We start from the raw sequence: 22679 nt of genomic DNA, 5'->3' as shown, positions 1-22679 counted from the left end.
ACGCTGAGAGATAGGGACGGATGGGAGGAGCCGTCCACAACGCGGACCGGAAGCTCCCTGTGCGCGGCTTCCTCCGGCGCGGCCGGGACATCGGCCGCGCCGGAGGAGGTAAGTCCATGTTTATTATGTTTAACTATCCCTCCCCAGCCCGGCCATAAAAAGATTTTTAAACCCGGATAACCCCTTTAAATGGAACCCGTCACCACTATTTTCACAAATACAGGTAGTGACAGGTTCCTATAGAGCTCTAGTAACTGTGACACCCTGCTTGTAGCTAAAAATTATTCCCCTGAGAGTCCCATATATTAAACTTTATAGTTTTATCTGGTAACTAAGCATGGCTACAGCGAGTCCGGGTGGGCGTGGCCTCCTAGGGCTAAATACAGCAGCTTCTCTCCATCCCTATTGCTGTATGCTGCTATAATGTCATGTGACCAGGGTGACATCACCGCAGGTCCTATAGCTTTTGTAGCATTAGGAACTGTACACTAAGCATATGTCATGAAATCACAGCATATTTTATCACATGAAATCACAACAGCCTGCATGGAGAGGAGTTAAGTCCATGGAGGCTGCTGTGATTGTCTTATGTGGTCAGATATGTACATGGGGTACAGTTTTCATATTAAGTAGCTTAAGGACCTTTGATGTCACCCTAGTCACATGACATTAGGCCACACCCCTGGACTCGCTCCAAAGCTGCATAGATACCAGGCAAGATTATAACTCTGATTTTATGGGGATCTGAGTGAAACTACTTTTAGCTACAAGCAGGGTGTCAGATAGTTACTAGAGCTCTATAGGAACCTGCCACTAGTGGTGACAGGTTCCCTTTAAAGCATACATATGGAAAATGTTAGTTATCAAGTTATTTTGGTGATATGACTAACTTTCCAAAAAGTAGAAAATTTGGAAAACATGATTTAAAAGAAAAAAAAATTTCACCTAATTTCCAATTTATTTAATAAATAAATACTTAACATTGTACTTCATGTTGGTTGAGAAATTTAAGCAATATGTGTCACGAAAAAAACTAAATCAAAATCAACTGGCTATGTTAGTGTTCCAAAGTTATAACCACTTTTAGTGACACTTGGCCATTTTGCACCTTCCTGACACGGCCCTTTCTTTGAAATCTGACAAGTCGTTAAGGGGTCAAGCAGCCTCCACAGGCCACATAGAATTTTTTTTTTACGAGTCTCGGACAATCCCTTTAACTTGGTAGGATAAGTTTATTAAATGTTTTTCTTTTAGTAATTTGTCCACCAAATATATAAACTTTATAACCAAGTGTTTTTAATGAGGAGTGTAACTGAATAAACCTTTCCCAAAGTATGTACGGTATCAATCTGTCACTTATGCCCATATTCAGCAGAGTCTACATTTACTTATGTACACTCTCTTCTCTATCTCTGTGCATCTTTCTTTCCGTTCAGCTGATAAGCAGCAGTGGCCACACTAGAAATTACTATATCTACTGAACATGTACAACACAGAGGTGCGGGGACTGTATGAAGAGGGCTCACGGGGTGAGCCCTCTTCACACAGAGGTGGGTTTGCCGCATATTGCCAATGCCTGCGATCAGTGCTAGCAATAAAAACCTATATAGATTTGGTATTACCGTGATCGTACCGAACCAAATATTGCCAATTTGGACTTTTTTTTTTCCAGCTTCCCAGTAGACGGCATGGAATGAAAAGTTATGGATTTTTGAAGGTGGGGAGTGAAAAATGAGTGAAAAAAATCTGCGTCCTTAAGGGGTTAGTAGGGCACCAGAACTTTTGTTTCCAGGTGCCATGGTACAGAGGATATTGCCGTTTGATGTGTGGCACCGTCTTGACAGATGTAAACATGTTATCTGCAGAGGTTATGTGCAATTGGGATGTACATATTACTCTGATCAATCATGTCATTCATAGATGTAGTCTTCATAGATGGAGTAGTTACAAAGTAGGACAAAGAGTCTTGCAGAAAAGAACCTGAGCTCTTGCCCTACATTCTGTAGTTACAGGTTACCTTTTCTTCTTCTTTTTTTAATTTATTTTTACACATGGATACAAAAAACTGGGTTATTTTTGTAGCTTCTGGAACATTACTGGTTAACACTATAATCTCAATGTCCATCCTTGCAAAACTGGGTAGGTCTTTCTATTTTTTTATCACTAGATGGTGCCAGAATCCTAAATTTGTGGATTTCCTTCCAGGAATTTCACTGTGACCATCTCTTTGGCAATTCCATCATAGTATATTTATACTTCTAGTCATGCACTTTGGATCATTTTACATGTAGAATTAGGATTCCTAAAACTATTAAGTTAAGGAAGAAAATCTGGTGGCCCGTTTCCTTACCTCATCCTGGTGAAACTTAATATATTTCTCCAAAGTCTGAAATGCTTTCTGCAGAATAGCCTTTGCTCTCTATGGTCACAATGACATTTTACATGATGCTAAAAATTTTCTTCCCAATATTCTCGTGCTCTAGTTTGAACCCCTTTGTGCTCATTCCATTTTCCTGTTTTTTTTTAACTTTTTATTTATCAATTTATAGAAAAAATTGAGGGCTTGCTTTCTGCATTACAATTTAGAACAAATTTCATGCAACCTACTGAAAAACTGTAAAAATGCAGCGTGCATAGTTTTTTTCATACATCACTTTGAGGAGCTGTGTAAAATGTCATTGTTTTGCAAGCAGCAGGCTTATTCATTGATACCATTTCAGGGACAGCACAACCTTTTGATAACTTTTTATTAAAATTTTTATGTATGACAAAAAAAACTTGCAGTTCAGACATTTTGACAGACACTAGAATAGGTTCACGTTATCCTCACTTTATTCATGGGTACATACAATAATGGGTGGGTGCATACATGGGTGGGTACATGCATACATGGAGTGGAATTGCTGTCTTGTAATGTAGATTTGCAGCAGGGCCCTTTCCCCTCTTGGTTATGACTTCTCAGTGCAATTTCCAGGAATGATGGCGTTTCACATTCCAGCATTGCTATAAGTGGAGGCACCCTGGGAATAAGCTGCTCAGAGTGCAGACTACTAATTGAGTTGATGGGGATGAACACATCCTACAGTGCATAGGGAGCATTTCTGAATGGCAATCAATTAGGTAATCATTATAATTTTAATCATAAATGAAAATTGATGAGTTCTGACTTATCATATCTGTAGGTCACGTTAGCTGCGGGTGTATGGAGAGGGTTCACGGTCTGAGCTCTCTCCAGACAAAGTGGGTGTTTGCTGCATATTGCAGCATACACCCACGGGTAACACCCGCAGTCGCGATTGTATCCTGGCCGTGCATGGGGGCGGCGATGTGAAGTCGTCCTGGTGGTGGTTGGAATGGGGCAGCGATATGTTACCATGACATCCTTGGGTCATACAAAGACCCAAAGCTGTCTGATTTTAACTGATTTTATTCTGAGTAATGGATAATGTGTAAAATCCCCATATACTGCCATACTGTAGTATGGCAGTATATATGGTACAATCAATCAGACAACTTGGGGTTAAATTACCATAGGGGGTCTGAAAAATAGTAAAAAATAATAATTAAAAAAAACATTAAAGATTTTAATTTAAAAAAAAAAAAACCTAAAAATTAAAATCTCCTTTTCTTTCATTAGAACTGCTATAAATAAACCATAAAAATCATAAGCATGTTTTGCTGTGTCCCAAAATGTCCAAGCTTGGAACTTTTTTTCCTGCTTCCCAGTACATGGCATGGAATATTAAATGCTGTCACTATGGAGTCAAATTTGTTATGAAGATAACAAGCCATACAGCTCTCTACATGGAAATATAATTTAATAGAATTTTGAAGAAAAAAGGTGCCTGGTCGTCAAGGCGTTAAATCAAACTTTCTTAAACCTATTATTTTAACCTTTTCGATCAACATCAACATTTTATAGCATTTTGGGATAATATAGATGTAAACTCTAACTTGTTATAACCCCCTTTAAAGCTATGCTGTACTATAACGGCTCTCTACATTAAAAGAATAAATCCCATTGATGATGTATTGAATAAAAGGTATCTTTTTATACTCTATCAATAAAGACTTTGTAAAACCCCCTTCACTTTTAATTTTTTTTAATTGATACTTGGGCAGTTTCAAATGAAATGGAGTCTTGCAAAAAATAAGTTCCTGCATAGTCCAAAGACAGGAGGATCTAGCACTGCCCAACCCCTTTAAACCATTTTGTGCTGTTGGTAATGGGACAAAATAAGTTTTATTTGCACTGATGCTGGTTTCTAGAAGTGCTATGGAATATGATGGCACTATATGAATATCATTATAATAATAAGTGTAGTGTGTGATGAAATGGATGTAGCAGGGCTGTGTTTGACCACCGTGGTAGTTTTCATTGGTGTCTTATTTTTCCTTGAAACTTGACATTTCATGTGATCCACTTGTTCTATTATTCTTTATTTTTTTAATTCTATTTACGGTATGTGATTTTCTTCAGGTGGTTCTGAACTGAGCAGTGATGGGTTACCTGGCCAAGCAGTGGGACCATTGGCAGCTGCCCTGAGACTAAAGGTTTTTATAATGTAATATTCATTCTTGTACCCAGTGTCTTGTTTGCTGTAAACTTTATATAGTTTCTCTTGTCCACAGAATTTAGCTGAAAGCAGTAAAAGATGGTTTGATGCTCAGAAGTACAAACAATGGAATCTTCATTGTTTAAAGTTGCAGCCCCTGTCTCCCGTTCCCAGGTACGCAATTATATTTATATCGTTCTACGCAAAGAAAATGTTATCTTTGTTTTTTATACAATTTTTGAACTTATTTTCTGTATTTTCTTTTTTTAAAAAACCTATTGACTCGAGTATAAACAGTGGGTGGGAAATACATTGGTCACAGCTCCCCCAGTATATAGGCTGGGCCCCCCCCCAGTATATAGCCTGAGAGGCCCCATCGCGTTTTCAGCATCGGCTCCATGTACTTACACGGTCAGGATGCCTGAAACGGAGCCGATGCCAGAACTGCGATGGATGGAAAAGGTCCTGCCCTTGTGTCTGAAGGAGAGTACTTTTTTTTTTTTCTTGACTCGAGTATAAGCCGAGTTAGGGGTTTTCAGCATTTTTTTTTTTGTGCTGAAAAACTCTGCTTACACTCGAGTGTATACGGTATGTACCAATCGCAATGGTGTATTACAGCAGTGTGTGTATTACTCCTAGTTAAATCTTTGATATGATACAGGTTAGTTTTATAAATTATAATTAAAGGAAATAAGTACTTTATCCCTACCACTGTGTCATGAAACTTCCTTGGGTGTTAGTGTATTATATTCATTAGCAAAATTTTAAAAGTTTATTTTAGAAGGAAATAGGCCATGGATAACATAAAATGACCACAGTCACGTTGTCTGGATCTATGAGTTATGTTTTTGGTTTATCGTGATTTATCTGATTTTGATGTCAGATTTCCTTTTAAAGCGGTTGTCTGACTATTAAAAAAATACTAGCAGGTGGGCTAGGGAGGGCTTTTTTCAAAACCATAAAGCTTTAAAATCCTCCTACGGCGCTCCCGGTGTCCCATGACGCAGTCAGAAGGAGCCGTGTCCCTGTTTGTTTACAGGGACACAGCAGCTCCGCTCTGACTACTTCCACTGTGCCCATTTAACCCCTTCCCGACATTTGACGTACTATTACTGCATGGCGGGAGGTGCGTTCCCGCAAAATGTAGTAATAGTACGTCAAGCTTCTGAAAAGGACAACTCAACACGTAAAAAATAAGCCCTAGACTAGCACTGTCAACCAAAAAATATTAAAGTTATATCTCCGAAAAGATGACGATGCAAAAACAAATGAGATTTTCTTTATATTCGTTTTTTTCCTGTAAAATATATAAAAACCTATATAAATGAGGTATCACCGTAATCGTATCGTGATCTAGAGAATAAAAATACAAAAAAAAACCCCCAAAATTGACAATTTTCTTTTCCTCCATACATTAAAGAGTTAATAAAATCTCAACAAAAAGCTACAGACCCACTAAAATGAAGTATTTGTAAAGTGCATCTCATGTCGCAAAAAATAAGCCCTTATATGTCCAAATTGCCAAAAAAATAAAGATTGTATAGCCATTATAAAGTGACAATGCATAATCTGCTCTGAATGGCGCAGCTTCCCTTCGATGCCCTGGCGTGTGCCCATACAGCAGGTTACCACCACATATGGGGTATTGTTATACAATTATCAATTATCAAATTTTGCGGAGCGTTTTGGTATTTTATCCACTGAGAATTTGTACATTTTATGAAAAACACATTAATTTAGTAAAAAAAAAAAAAAAATTTCAAAATTGCATCAGATTTTGTTTTAACCCCTGTAAACCAATTAAAGGGTTAACAAACTTCATAAAAGTTGTTTTACGTACGTTGAGGGGTGTAGTTTCTATAATGGGGTAAATTATGGGGTTTTACTTTTATTTAGGCCTCTCAAAGTGACTTCAAACCTGAGCAGGTCCCTCAATAGCAGGATTTAGCTTTTTTTATGAAAATGTGAAAAATCGCACCTAACGTTCAAAGCCCCATAACAGCTTACAAAAATGATAATATGTATAAAAAACCACGGAGGTATAAAGTAGACATTTGGTGAATGTTAGTTATTACGTTTTCTGGTGTTATGACTCATGTGTGGAAAAAGTAGAACATTTTGAATTTCGAAAATTGAGAATTTTTCCAAATTTTCACTAAATATCCAATTTTCTCATAAATAAATGCAAAACATACCAGCAAAATTTTGTAACTAACATGAAGTACAATGTGTCGCGAGAAAACTATTTCAAAATCACTTGGATATGTTAAAGCGTTTCAAAGTTATAACCAATTATGGTGACACAGGGCAGATTTGAAAAAGTCAGGAAGGTGAAAAGTGGCTTTAGTGTTAAGGGGTTAAACAAAGAGAGGCCTGGCTTTGGGGGACTGCGGCGAGGGACATCGGCGGCACTGGAGGAGGTGGTGAGTAAAGCTTTATTAATTTTTTAAAAGCCCTCCCCAGCCCACCTGCCAACTTTTTTTTTTTTTTTTTTTTTGTTCTAACAACCCCTTTAAGTCACCTTATGTGAGCCATGTGATTTCCTCTGCTCTTGAAGTCAATGTTGCACTTCTTAGTACTGGAGGGCTTTTGGTTTGTTAAATGACAATATCCAACTTGAGGAAAAAATTGCTAAAGGGGTTGTCCGAGACCTAAACACCTATACATGGCCAGGGGGGCTGCCTAAAAAAAATTAACTTGTACTTACCTCCGCAGTCCATCTCTGTGTCCTGCACCGCTGTTTCTTGGGGCCTTGTCCCTGCTTATTTACAGGGATACAGAAGGTGCGCCTTCCAGTCGGCCGCGCCCACCTGGTGTTAGGTGGGCTTGGCTGGCCACCTCGATTGGCTGAAAGCTATAATTACGGATATATATATCTTTATAGGTCTTTTTTATTGGGGAAAATTTCACAACGATGCAGAATCTGTAGATGCATTCATCAGGTTGTAGGGGTTAGTACTGCAATTGTAAATCCCCAAAAAGCGAATATACTGTCACACACATTATATTTATTAGCAATGTAAAGTGCAATGTTTGAAAGTGCTTAGCTAAGTGCAACAGATAAATTTAAAGCCAAACTTGATCAATTTAAAAATAAAGAAATGGTGACACTCATTGACATTGGTCCAAACTTTTCATTTCATTGCATATAATAAGACTTTCCAAGGGTTAAAAGCAAGGCATACTGGAGGCTAGCAATGGATAGTTTGATGCTAGATCCCCTTTGAGTTATGATGTGCATGTAGCGCAATGTGGCCACTTGATGCCCATTCAACTGGGTAGGTGTGGGCCTCCTGGGCTGTTCGAAATCAGCATCAGTTGCCCAAGTGTGCAAGGCTGGCACCTAGGCCTCTGTTCTATCAAATTCATCCCCTGGCCTCTGTGTCATGTCTTCCTCCCTTAAAGGAAATCTTCCATTGTTTTTCATGCACTATGAACCAAACATACGTTGAGAATGCTGTAGCTACACTGATGCAGGCACATATCTTGATTTTGCTGAAAAAACTATTATAAAATTATGATGAAGCTCTGTCGCTTCTGTGCCTGGCTCCGGAGCTTTTCCTCTCACATTAGTTATGCCCTGCTCGAGAGAATGATGTAATCACTGTGTTGTGCCTCACAGGCAGAAGTAATGAATCATGCTGACTCATGCTTATACAGTTAGTGTCAGTCCTGTTGGAAGAAGGTTCTGACAACCACTGACATCAAGTTGCTCTGGTTTTTTTTTACTAGAGCTCTGGGATGTCGTAGGAATGATTTGATACCGCGGTGAGCGGCACAAGGCTCTAATCGAGTGGGGAGCTTCTTGTGCAGTGCAGGCTTTTTTGACAACCGCAATTGGAGTCATCTCTGATTGTGGGTGTTAAAGGGTGTCAGCTGTAATATACTGCACAATGAAGGAAGTCTCCTCATGTTGTGCAGTACTATTTTGTCCTATGTTAGGAAGGGGTTAATGAATCAGCTTATATTCCCTTAGTGAAGAAAGGCAGAGGAAAAGGATGATGCAGAAACATATAACTTTAACATATGTTACATTGCACCGTTCACAATCTTTAACTGCACTAGTGATTTATGCAATTGTCAAATGTTTAGTTACCTTTTAACCTGTCACCAGGGGACTCAATTTTTAGGGTCTTTTTTTCAGTAAAATCTATTTTTTTTTTATACAAAAACTCTTTGGCAGTGTATGAACTATGCTCTATGGCAGTGGTTCTCAACCTGTGGGTCGGGACCCCAGCGGGGGTCGAACGGCCAAAACCGGGGGTCGCCTAAAGCAATCGGAGCCACAATTTTACTGTGTTTTTACGGTGAGTTGCATGGTTTGGGGTCACCACAGCATGAGGAACTGTATTGCGGGGTCACAGCATTAGAAAGGTTGAGAACCACTGCTCTATGGGGACTGGGGTAGTGCTAAAAATGGGTCTCCTGGTGACAGGTTCCCTTTAAGACCTACTCACCCAAACCTTGATGGTTAAATTGGATCATTCTCTTTTTCAAAATGTTTACATCATGTCCAATAAAACTAATTCTATAAATGTTCCTGTCTTGCATATTTCCTGATATTCCACAAGCAGCTTTTAATGGTCTCTTCTTATTAGGTTGATTTATTGCTGTTGACGTTATTTGTGCTTGCGTATGTTAATATCATTTATATGATCCAATGTGAAAGTTCACTTGCAACACATGTTTATTTTCAGTCATTTGAGTCAAGCTGACATGCAGTAGACTTGTAACCAAGTAGGGTTGTACAGATAAAAAAAAAATAATAATTCAACAGTGTAAGAAAAATGGGGAACAAAATAAGACTAGACCTATTGGTAACCACTAACTTTACATACTCTCCTACAGTCGGCTATTCCTCCCTTTTTCTTTCAATTGGGGAGGAATAAATACCTGTGGGAACAATTCCTGAATTCCATGCAAGAACTGTTTTTTATTGGTAAAAATGATTCTCCTCATCTCATTTTCACTTGACATGAGTCAAGTTCAGTGCTTGCAGGTGGCTGCCATTTTAGAAGCCCCTATATTTTGGTTCTATAGTACGTAGAAACATGCCTGCTATGTTATATTGAAGATAAGAATCTAATCTTTCAGATCACATCAGGGCTATGGTCACGTGAGCTACAGAACCAAAGATACAGGCAGCTTAACACATAGTTGGAAATACAATCTGCAGATCAAGATCCATTTCCATTCTATGTGCCTATATGTCCTTTAACAGTTTTGCGAGCTACAGAACTGGACATCTACCACCAGGATGAAGGACTGTAAACCAAGCACACTGACATACTGATGTGTGCCCACTCTGGCAGGATCTGCTCTTCTTTAAGCTACCTATGCCCTTTTTGCAAATTAGCCGCAAATTGCCATTAACACCTATGGAGGCTGGAGTCCCTCAGTCTAATTTTCATAATTTAAAAAGCCTTTTTTTTGTAAAAACCAGGACTTAAGAAGCTAAAAGAAGAGCAGATCCTGTTAGAGGGGGCACACACACAAGTGTAAGTGTGCTTGGTTTACAATTCTTCATCATTGTGGTAGATTTCCTTTAAGCCTGATGAGATCTGAAAAAATGAGATTCTTCTCTTTAATATGACACAAGGCATGTATGTTTCTAGGCTAGCAGTAACAAGTTTCCTTTAAAACAGAGGGCCAAGACGTATCCTGTGGTATGCTCATATCGAGGGATACATTTTCCGGTTTCTCCTTTACTCCCTGAACGCAGGAGTAAACCTAGTCCGCAGCCAGTGATAGGCTGCAGCCATTTTGTGGGTGTCACTGGAGACACTTCCTGAATGTACTCTCAGCGGAGGCTGGGGGTGGATGCAATACTTAGCATTTGTCCTACATTGCCTTTGTTGGCCTCTTTTGAACATGTACGTCGCTCGACAGGAGGGAATGTGTTTTCCACATTATATGCCTCCGTCTGCCAGTATATGTCTATGTATATGCTGAATATATACAAAAACAATTTTATGTGGATGGACAGCAAACCTTCACACCTCTCTGCACTCTAGTTATGGAAAGCTAGAGGTCTCTAGTGCTCTCACTAAGATATCTGGAGACTTAAAAATGTAATATTGCTGCCACATTGCTTTGTGTTACTGTACACATTTAAAGGACATCTACCATCAGTTTAGTAATGGAAGATGTGTCCGAATAAGAAGTTCCTCAGGACTTCTTTTATTATAACTATATAAGCTATAAAAGTTGTGTTAATTACCTGAGATGCTCAGGCTATGTCGCCCAACTGCCTCATGGAGCCTCATTTTAATTTATGCTCTCCTCGCATAGCGGGGGGGAGTGCACAAAAATACAAGGCTCCGTGAGGCGTTCGCATGATGCAGCCGGAGCGCCCCAGGGTAATCGGCATCACTTTTAGATAACTCAAATATAACTCTATATTTCCATAATAGTGGCAAAGAGTTACAGTTAAAGAAATCCGGAGGAACATCGTTCCTTGGGAACTTCTTATTTGGGCACATCTTCCATTGGTAATGGTTAATGTCCTAAGGTACTTCCTATGAGAAGGGGAAAACGTCAATATTCGTTTTAAGATCCATTTGGTAACCAGTATTAGTGCGTTTGTAAAGCCTTGCATGTGACGTTTATCTGCTAATATTTGCAGTGACATTGAGATTTCCCGTGGACAGCATCCAAAATCTGTTGACATGCTTGCCAAGGAGATAGGACTGCTCACAGATGAAATTGAGATGTATGGAAGTACAAAAGCCAAAGTACGTCTGTCCCTTCTGGAGAGGTTAAAAGAGCAGCCAAATGGAAAATATGTCTTGGTCGCTGGGTAAGAATTTTTAATTTTTTTTTTAAAGCCGTAGGTAATTGCTCGCATTAAACTGCTGGATGATGAACCTGAAAACCATAATAATGTAGGGGGGGGTCTGCAAGCTGCATTTTCAAAACCAAGAAAAGATGAGTATATATTGTCCTATGTACAGGCAGCATGTTAGAAAGTAGGACGAGCTGGCTAGATTGCTTGGCTCCTCTTGCACTTTCAACATTAACATCTCGACATGATCGCTGTGAACACTCACACCGCCCTGACAGATGCTGTAAGACATCCTATAGTGCAGTGATGGCTAACCTATGGCACTGGTGCCAGAGGTAGCACTCAGAGCCCTTTCTGTGGGCACTCAGGCCGTCACCAGAGATGACTCCAGGTATCTTCCTGCAGTCCCAGACAGCCCAGGACTTGATGTGCAGAGGTATTTTAAAGTGACAGCTGTACCTGGGACTATTTTCTGCTTTATTGGTGTCCTCCGAGTGCTGGTATCAATGAAAACTGTGACAGAGAAGGGAGTATAAATCACAAATTAAATTTCTGTGTTGCCACTTTGCGTGTCTATGTTGTAGTTTGGGCACTCGGTCTCTAAAAGGTTTGCCATCACTGCTATAGTGGTTATACCCTAGTTCCAATAAAATATAGTACATATTTCACATTTATCTAAATAAAGTAATTATCGGTAAAGGAGATCACAAGAGCTTGCTGTAAACTCAATGGGGCACATCTACTATGGGCTTTGCGCCAGTTTTCTGTTGGACTTTGGAGGTTCTTTATAGTGTAAACTGCTTGCACAGGTATTTAAGAAGTGTCTGCCCTACAAATGTGTCACACTCAATCGTTTTATGGCGCAGCTGCACTAGGCACCATGCGACACAAATTAGGGGGCATTCCGGTGTTCAGTCGAACCATGCGCCAGATTTAACTTGCAAGTCTGACAGAAGCTTGTTGCACGCCCTATGTTAAAGATAGACCAGAAAAAATTGGTGCACTCTGTCGGGCCATTTCAGGGAGCGCAAGATTCATGATGAACGGGCGCCGGACATCCGGAATCTGGCGCCTCCTGCATTATACACAGGCAAGCCAAAATTAGTGCAGTTTGCACTAATCTTAGTAAATGTACCCCAATAACTTTTTTTTTTTTTAAGAAATGCTCTCCTTTCCTTCTTTCCTTTTAAATTACTTGTATTACCCATGAAATAACATTTCTGAAGCATATTTAAAAAAATATATATATATATTTTAAATATAAGTGAAGAGAGCGTTTGGAATTGTGTTCTGAAACCCAATGCAAAAGCTGCAGGGAGGGGCTTGGCACAATCACAGGTTTGGTTCTTCTGTAACACTTGTGATTAGCACCATTGTTTACATGCCAACACATGGTGCTAATTCTTGATCACAAGCTTTTCAATGTTTCAAAATGCAAATGTTGAGTGTTAATAATCTGATAATCTGATAATAACATGTACGCAGAGGAAAAGCTATAATAAATGGTGGTTCTGGGATCTCCTGAAAGTTGACCAATGGTTACACACTCAATGTTTGGCGCTTGGAATGCAGCAGCTTAATAATAAATAACTTTCAATATCAATTGTACAGCTGTGTTTATATGTATATAGGTATATGTATATAACACCTATATTTATATATGTATTATTTAGGTACTGTAATCAATGGAACAAGTGCTGTTATATTTTACAATCTTTGCCAGAAAGAATAATTTTAACTCAAATTTAATATGTTAAATATACCCCCAAGTTATACAGCAATAAAAAAAATTCTCAGATTTTTGTAATAGAAGGAAATCAAGGCCCTCAGAAATTTAACAATGGGCCAAAATAGGTTCAATCCTGAAAGGGTTAAAAGTGAAAGAATTGTGTTTTATTCAATTGGATATTTTTGGGTTTCTAAAAGATTCACACCACACTTTGTTTTTGGGATTGTTTCCACCTTTTTGTTTTTGTAATCTGTCTTTATGCAGAGTTTATTAGCTAGATGCATTGTGTAACTGTTGGACCTTCTGTAAAAATTGCTCTGTATACCTAAGTGGAGTACAGAGAATTTTTTGTGAATTGAGATGCTTCCAAATTTTTAGACCTTAAAGGAAATCAACCATTTAAAAAAACAAGAAACCATCTAAAGATACTCGCCTGTGCTCCTCTTCTTTCCATTCTTGCCGCTGTCCTCCGCTGTGCTTGACATGCCAGGGTCACCTAGAAAGAAAGTTATAAAAAGCAGCATAGAGCACGAGGACAAGATGTCCGGAACTCTGGGCTGCTAATTATGCACACTCTCACAACCTCCCTCTTCCATGCTGGGAGAGGGAGGTGGCTTTAAGCAAGAGGTGTGAGTACACCTCCCTCACCCACCAATTAGCAGCCCGGAGTTCCGGAAATCTTGTCCCTGTGCTCTGCTGCTTTTTATAACATTTTTTTTTCTAGGTGATCCTGGCATGTCCAGCTTAGCAGATGACAGCACCGGGATTGGAATGAAGAGGAACGCAGGTATCCTTAGCTGGTTTCTTGTTTTTTAAATGGTTAATTTCCTTTAAGATAAAAAAAAGATGTATCCCAGCAGGTCCCTTTTGTAGCCACTTCATTGCCATCCATAGCAAAGTTGCCACCTTTTTCCCCCAAATTATTCTTAATAGTAGATATTTTTGGCATTCTTTATATTTAACCTTTTTTGTTTTCCTCATCAGAATAACACCAACACCCCTTGGGGAAGGGAAAAGTACAGTTACTATTGGGCTGGTTCAGGCCCTGACGGCTCATAAAAATACCAATTCCTTCGCATGTCTAAGACAACCTTCACAAGGACCCACATTTGGAGTTAAAGGTATGTTTTTCTTGTAGGAGAACAAGAATTCCATTAAAGAGGTAACAAGCAGCACTGTATAATATAGCAGCAGTAGGATGTGTAGGGGGATGCCTCCAGTCTCATTAGCATAATGATACAAGTTGGTTTTAGAATGAAGGAGGCCATGGATAAAATTACCACAGGCACGGAGTGTGGGCCAATTTTCTTTAAATCCTTCCCAATACCTGTGACTGCGGCATGGTTTGTCTGTGCCCCAACTCGGGTGACTGGGAAATTGGAGGGACACATTCACAGCGGAAGGCTCCTTGCGCAAGCCTGTCTAGGCTTCCTTACCCCACCAAATGCTGCAGGATGCAGGCTGTGGGTCCGGACCAAAAGTCATCACAATAACTTGTGTAATTTCTGGCCGAGCAACGAAGCCAGAGAAGAGAGGCGTTGTGGCTGGGGAACGTTAAAGGGAGAGTCCAGCAGTTATTGTACTTCTCCTGGATGGAAAGTTTATGGAAAAATTATAAAACCTTTACAAATTTGGTATCCCTGTGATTGCACCAACCCAAAGAAAAAGACTTTTTTCAGCATTTTCACTGTATTTGGAAATTTTTTCCTGCTTCCCAATACACGGCATGGGACATGAAATACCATCACTATGAAGTACAATTTGTTACGCAGAAAACAAGCCATCACAGAACTCTTTACGTGGAAAAATAAGAATTATAGTTTTTTGAAGGTGGGGAGTGAAAAATGGAAGTGAAAAAACTAAAAAGGGACGGTACGTTAAGGGGTTAAAATAGATTAAATTCAATTCACAGCCCTTTCCATAGCTCCAAGGGTCTTTACAAAAATTGTCCCCAAAACGGCTTCACATAGAAGGGAGGGTCAGGAGCCTGTTCATTCCATACCTAGATGATTTTCTACTAGTGGGTCCACTGGTGGTAAGAGGCCAGGTATCAAGGATATGTCGAATACTGTTTTGTCTGGGGCGGCTCATAAATGCCCAAAAATCAGCCATGACTCCTACCATACAAAAAATCTTTTTTGGGAATCTGTCTAGACTTTGGTTGTCAAAAGTCCTTCCTATAATCTTGCCTGGTGTCTAGGTATCTTTGGAGCAAGATGAGGGGCTTAGCCTAATGTCATGTGACCAGGGTGACATCATCAAAGGTCCTTTAGCTACCTAACATTAGCAAACTGTACCCCAATGTACATATCTGACCACATAAAGCAATCACAGCAGCCTGCATGGACAACTTGTCGTGGGCGGAATTTCAACTCTTAAGATACTTCCTTCGGTAGGAAGGTTCTCTCTTCTATTATCACTTCCTAATCTTTCTCTGAAATTCTCACTGGTTGGTGCCATCATGGTGTGGTAGAAAACAGAAATTACTTACAACTACAACAGCACCTGGTATATTCCCACCCAGGTATTTTCTTCTGATCTTGTGTGCTCAGGTGCAGCAGAGAAAAGCAGAAAAAAAATCATTTTTTGTGGTCATGGTTTGAGGAAACATCCATTACCATTAAGTAATTTCTGGTAACGGAAATCTACCACACTTAGAGTACAGGGGAGACACACCAGCGTCTGTCTGAAATCACGGACTCTTGTGTTGAGATGGCATGAGAGGAGACAGGCCATACAAACGGGCACATAACTAGCAGAAATCGGTACCAGAAGGGGCCTCTGTGATGTAGAAGCCCCTGAGACTCATTTGCGTAATTTTAAAAATAATGGTCTCAAAAACTAGACCTTTAGAAGATAAAGAAAGAACGGACCCTGTGTCATTTTAAATGAAATCTACCGCATGAATGCAGTAGTGTACACCAAACTCCTTTTATTAACGATTACAGAGACACAAAACTAAATAACTAAGTCATATTGGCCAAACAATTATCAATTTTTCAGCACTTTTGTAGTGTAGAGTGAGACGAGACCTACAGGCAGTTTTCCGCTGTCTTTGTCCCTGGGTAGCACCAGCCGGATCCTCACAGTGAGAACTAGTAAAAATAGTAAAGGAACCACCTTAATAGTTTTGCTCCAATTTTGTGTTTGTACATTCTTGTGTTTATTTTGGGGTGAAAAGTACTTGCTAAAACTCTTGCACGTCATAAGATATGTGTGTGATATTAAAAGTAAGTTTCCCCTGAAGATTACTGTAGTATTGCTGCTTTTTTCAACGTCTTCCATTGCCCTGAGAAACTGGCGTCTGTTCCTATAAATAGAGTAATGTCATTTACCTATCACAGGGCTTTAAACAACTGATAAATGAGCATTAACATGTAGATTTACAGTCACAATGGACATTTTGGGAGACAACTAAATCTTGCAACACAGATTATTATTCCTGGATCCTTGATATATCACCCTCCTCCTCCTTACGGTTTGCTCTGCAGCTGGTGTATGGGGTTGCATACTTGTACATGTCAATGATATTCGATTTCAATAATAATATAGATGATTTTTATCCATAGAGACAGTTTTTACCCTATGCCGCATTTTTCCATGTGTTTTTTTTTTTTTTTAACCAATATTGTACCCTACAAAAGTAAAAAGAGAAATATTTTGTGACGTCCATGTCGATGCAGTGTTCTCACAACTGACCCTGTGCATGTTTTAGGTGGAGCAGCCGGGGGTGGATATGCTCAAGTTATTCCTATGGAAGAGGTATGGACTAAAACAATACTCTAAGGTTTTTATAACCATACATTTCATCTTCTCTTTCATGGGTCACTAACTTCTCATTCATTCATTTATTTATTTACTCTATACTACCATTGAAGGCCTCATGTCGGTTTTAAAAATATATATTGTAATGGGAGGTCTCAATACGCAATGTACCATTCATAATAGAGCACCTACTGAGGATGTGTGTTTTTAGGTTTGTATTCATGTTCTAGAGTAGAATATCTGTATTACCGCATGTACTCGAGTATATTCCGACCCGAGTATAAGCCGAGACCCCTAATTTTACCACAGAAAACTGGGAAAACCTATTGACTCGAGTATAGTATGCCATGGGGCATACAGCCTGCCCCCCGCAGTTTTGCCAAACAGAAAAAAAACCAAAAACTTAATACTCACCCTCCGGTGTCCCCGATGTTCGTCGTGGCTCCCCGTGTCTCCTCTCCTCTCTGGCCGGAAGAGTAGCGTCCATGCGATCTGCCGGCCGTCGCACACTACAATGCGGCGCTGATGTCATCAGCGGCGACACCACCGTATCATAGTGTGCGACGGCTGGCAGATCGCATGGACTCGACTCTGCCGGCTAGAGAAGATAGAAGAGGAGACACAGGGAGCCGAGACAGGGATCGGGGAGACAGGGATCGGGAGCCGCGACACAGGAGGGTGAGTATTACGTTTTTTGTTTTTTTTGAATTGACTCGTGTATAAGCAGAGGTGTGGTTTTTCAGCACATTTTTTGTGCTGAAAAACGGCTTATACACAAGTATATACTGTAATACAGTTGTAAAGAATGAAAACTATACTAGTAACTTATATTCAGGTTTTCCCCCAATATATACTTCATAAAATATATATATTATATTATAATCACATCAACAGCCTCATGATTTTTCCAATGATATGGGAGTGGTTATGATGGAAGGGGAATGTAGACAGTAATGACTACATGGCCCTCTCCATCCGCCAGAAGCCAGCGGGAAGTCGCATGACCTATGACTCTAACATACTCAAACTTTAAAAGGTATAATATGGGTGACCATTTTAGGGTCTTTTACTGACCCTGTTAAAGTTTTAGTAATTTATGAGATTCCTGTGGCTGCAATAAGATAATGTTTAGTTTCCAACCCCTGGGCTTGTAGAGTTAATTTACCCCTTAGCGCACCAGAATGTACTATAACATCCCGGTGCTGCAGGGGGTGTATGGAGAGAGCTCACTGGCTGAGCTCGCTCCATACATAGCGGGTATCTGCTCTATAGTACAGCTGACACCCGCCTGTTACTGCCTCGGTTGGTTCTGTCTAACTTGCCATTTCATGGGTACTGCCATCTTGAGACTTGTAGGCTTGCAGTAAAAACAGGGCCAACAAAAAAACTCCACAAATGTTTTTTTTTTTGGTCAGTATTACCACGCTTGGAATTTTTTCCAGCTCAATTTTTGCCCCTAAAAAGTACAATTTGTCCCACAGATAACAAGCTTTCACACATCTCCGTAAACGTAAAAAAAAAGGGCTGAGTCCTGTAAGGGATAAAGAATCCACTATTACTTATAATATTTGTTACCTCTGGTGCAGCTTATCTCCTTCTGTCATCACTGGCCTCAGTTGTCACACTGACGGCACACACCCGCTGCGCGTTTTATTAGTTTTCAGTGGGCATACAATATCATTGTGCCAACTTTTTTTTTTTTCTTTCTTCTTCCTCCTGTAAAACCCTTTTCACTTGTTTGGTGCAGTTACCAAGAATTATTTTTTTTCTACACAATTCTGTAAGAATGTTTGTTTTAAAATGGCTTCAAGTTTTTGGCTTGCTTTATTAAAGTATAGTTAATATATTTCTTTCTTTCTTACAGTTTAACTTGCATTTAACTGGCGACATCCATGCGATCACAGCCGCCAATAATTTACTAGCGGCTGCCATAGATGCAAGAATCCTGCATGAGAGCTCACAGTCAGACAAGGTGATTATTACTCCCTGTGGGTGCTGGGATACCCTAGCTGGTGTTTGGTAGGCCATGGTCAAAATGATAAGGTCTGTTGGCCACAAACAAGTTTGTCTTAGATTTACTCAACCGAACCCCAAACTTTACCCTTTAATTGTAGATATATAAAGTTTTTAAACATAAATGCATTGTTTTTCAGGCCTTATATAATCGTCTTGTTCCATCTATTAATGGAGTGAGGAAGTTCTCTCCAATCCAGATTGCTCGGTTAAGGGTAAGTTATTGGACTGCAATATAGCATCATTTCATGAAAATCTTTGCAACTGTGGTTTTTACTGATTAAACCTGTATAAAAAATATATACATTTAGCTTATAAAAACTGCAAGTGCATCAGAAATGCAGTAAATGGGCAAGTATTTTTCCTGAGGCGGGTTTTATCTTCGGCCCACTGCAGAACAGACTTGGAGTGTCTGACAAACAACCTTGTTTTACAATAGATTCTATGGATTTTGATGGTAATGGGAGTGCGGCGCTATTCTTTGTCAAATCTAAATGTTAAATTAAACTTTACACGGACCCCCTGACAGCAACGTGAATACAAGATTAGGCCTCATTCATATGGCCATGTGTATCACATGGCTGGGTGGAGAAGGAAGGGGAGTGAGAGCTCATCCCATCTCCATTGAAAGCTGAATAACTGACCGGGTGTCATACACTTCTATTGTGGCCGTGATCTGGCTGCAATTTGTACAGCCGCATTACGGCCACTATTTTTGCCTTGTGAATGGGGCCTCACATTGAAAGCATACTGCTCCTTCGTGTGTGTGTGTATGTATAAGTATGTATATAATATATCTACCCCATAACCTCTATCTTTTGAGATAAAGATAGTGTATGAATACATACAGCAATGCATGCTCTGAATCTGAGCTAGGATTCATAGTTCTGGCTAAATGAGCGTGAGCCCTTCCCGCCTACTTGGCTGCTAAGCAGGACATACTGTGTATATAATTTTCAGGGGATGTCTTATTTTTGCGTGAACAAGGATTCACACTTATTGTTGAACAAAAAAGAAAATCAACATTTATACTGCAGTCATGTCATCACATAACCCTCCAAATTCCATCAAGAATGTCTTGTGGCTCTGTGTCCTACTACGATCTATGGTATATTTGAGTGTTTGCAGCGAGGGCAGGCAGCTCATACACCAGGCTGAGGAGACCACAGAAATACATGTGTGCTAGCCCTTGAAACGACGGATAACGCATGTTCTCTACATAACATAGGCTTAGTAACCGTATCCTAACGCAGCGTATCAGCAGTATACGACCGGTCAGAAGAAGATCAGACATGTTTCACCTATTGGGCTTCCTCAGGGGTATGTCCACTTTAATACAGAGCCCAGTATAATATATACAGGCGGTCCCCTACTTAAGGACACCCGACTTACAGACAACCCATAGTTACAGACAGACCCCTCTGACCTCTGATGAAGCTTTCTAAATGCTTTACTATAGTCCCAGATTGCAATAATCAGCTGTAAGGTGTCTGTAATGAAGCTTTATTGATAATCCTTGGTCCCATTACAGCAAAAAAATTTTAAACTCCAAATGTCACTGGGGCCAAAATTTTTTGTGTCTGGATCTACAATTATAAAATATACAGTTTCGACTTACATACAAATTCAACTTAAGAACAAACCTCCGGACCCTATCTTGTACGTAACCCAGGGACTGCCTGTACCTCAAAACGTCCCTGATCCTATTGAACACATGTATAATCCGCCTGAGATGACAGGCACATTGTTCTAGTGAACTGGTGGAAGTATGGCACTTTGTGAGTTAGGATCACGCTACAGGAATTCAGACATCAAATCTTTAAAAGTTGAAGAACTTCATGTCTTTATTAGCGGACCTTGGTCGCGAAATACAAAAACTTTCTTCTGGTGTGACAGATTAAAAATACATCAGCAACGCGTTTCAAACGCACTATGCGTCCTTCCTCATGGCTGTATAGTATACAAAAGACATCTCACGGACTAAATAAGAACGGAGGAAGTGGATTACGGTAAGATTATCTCCACCTGTTCATTGTTACACCCTTTCCTCCCCGTGTGTTGTCGTATGGTTAGAATTAAAACATAAACACATATACTTTTATAAAAACACAAAAACAAACTATATACTTTACTCGGTTGTGTCTCTAGAAATTCTGATCATCAAGCTTGTAACTGCCCAACCCAATTGATCTGAAAATTATACATACATATAGCGTCACAAATAAACATCTCAAATAGAAACATCATTTTCCATATGCATGCACTAGTGGTCCTGGTGGCTTGGTGACGTCACCAGCTGTCGGGAGAGTGGAAAGGAGGGTTCAGGGATTATACGTGCCTGCATAATTATGCTTATGCGCAAGCGTGGATCTTCCCGTGTGACGCATAATGAAGCGCCCAGTGGGTGATTAGCATAATATAAGAAATTATTTTATAATGAAATAGCCGGTTTATGTGCTTAACCAAGATATGTTCCTGCATCATCTCCGCTACACCTTTGTGCATGTATGTGTGGGACAGAATGTCAGTTTCCAAATGGTAGGTTTCCTTTCAGGAGATCTTGTGATCTAATGCATTTTAGAATAACTAAGGCAGTATAGTTTTCCCCAGGATTTTTATTTTTTTTTATAAATGCAAAGTTAAATCTCCTGAATTCAACATTTTCTTGAGCATCTTGATGGCAGGTTGTTTTGGACACACTTGTTGAAGTTATACAGGCTTTAAATACGGCCACTAGGTGGCAGTAGCTCAGTTATTATTGTGTGGACCCTGAGTAAGACATGTTTTAAAACATTCTGCCTCTCAAAGTTTTATGCTGAATGGCACCTGGCTATAATCAGGGACTGAAAATCAATTGTACCCCGGTGTTAATTGCTCTGTTCTGTTAGTGACTAATCACTAATGTGGCCTGTGAGAAGTGTATGTAATAAATGTAGATTTAAGTAATTTTTGTGTTAAAATATTTAATATATCAAATTATCTTTTTATTTGTATCTCATAAAAATCTGGCAGTGCTGCCAGCCTCTTAAATATGTCTGTATTGGTGTGAAAATTACCGAAATTATGTCCATTTGCATTCTTATTTCCCTAATCTGAACTAAATGATGTGTCCTAGTGCAGAAGTTTTATTTTTTTGTACTTCAGGTTCAGAGAAGCTACATTAATTGTTTTTTCATGCAAGCCTTTTGAATATATTATTGTAGCTCCTCCATGGTGCATTAAGTATAGAAGTTCATAAACCATGTCAAGTCTGTTACTATAGTCTAGGGTTGGGAAGTAAGAGTTCTCCTTACGGAGGCTGCCAATTAAGGCCACCATGTAGGCATGTGGAGACTTATAGCCATTGCTGCTCCGCTAGGGGGATTCTGGGAAAATATGCAAAGTTTTCCAGGATGGGATAAGGAAAACCACACCTCTTTTTGCTACCTTGTAAGGCAGCTCCCTTGACATCAAGCATGACCTACAAGAGGCCTTATCACATGATGCTGGATTAAAACCAACCAGTATATCTATTCCAGAAGGAATAGATTCCCTACTGTAGACAGAACAGTTTCGACCTGATTGGGTCTCCTCATTACAGGGTAGTGAACTAGATCTGAGAACTGAGATTTTATTAACTCTTGAATGTATGGAAGAAAAAAAATCGGCAATTTTGGTTTCTTTTCTCTTTGTATTTTTTTGGAGCCGTATGATGTAACAAAAATAATAATTCCATGCAAGAAAAACAATAAAGATAATCTTATTTTATTCTTATATCACCATTTTTTTAGAGACATAACTTTAACTTATTCTTCGGTTGCCAGAGCTGTTTTAGGGCTGTTTTTTTTATATG

At 39.6% G+C, this 22679-nt stretch overlaps 1 protein-coding gene across 1 annotated transcript in view; it reads left to right on the top strand.

Moving 5' to 3' along the window:
* Positions 1–22679, top strand: part of MTHFD1L (methylenetetrahydrofolate dehydrogenase (NADP+ dependent) 1 like) — a 179952-nt gene that overhangs the window by 34194 nt on the left and 123079 nt on the right. The window contains exons 9-15 of the mRNA XM_072140896.1: positions 4481–4554; positions 4633–4730; positions 11182–11355; positions 14054–14190; positions 16785–16831; positions 18699–18806; positions 18988–19062. Of these exons, the coding sequence (XP_071996997.1) occupies positions 4481–4554; positions 4633–4730; positions 11182–11355; positions 14054–14190; positions 16785–16831; positions 18699–18806; positions 18988–19062 (713 nt within the window). The remainder of the gene's footprint in view (positions 1–4480; positions 4555–4632; positions 4731–11181; positions 11356–14053; positions 14191–16784; positions 16832–18698; positions 18807–18987; positions 19063–22679) is intronic.

This window comes from Engystomops pustulosus, chromosome 3 (assembly GCF_040894005.1).
Source record: "Engystomops pustulosus chromosome 3, aEngPut4.maternal, whole genome shotgun sequence".
Taxonomy (NCBI): Eukaryota; Metazoa; Chordata; class Amphibia; order Anura; family Leptodactylidae; genus Engystomops; species Engystomops pustulosus.
Note: the sequence above shows the minus strand (reverse complement) of the source record. Positions and strands in the feature narration are given on the sequence as shown.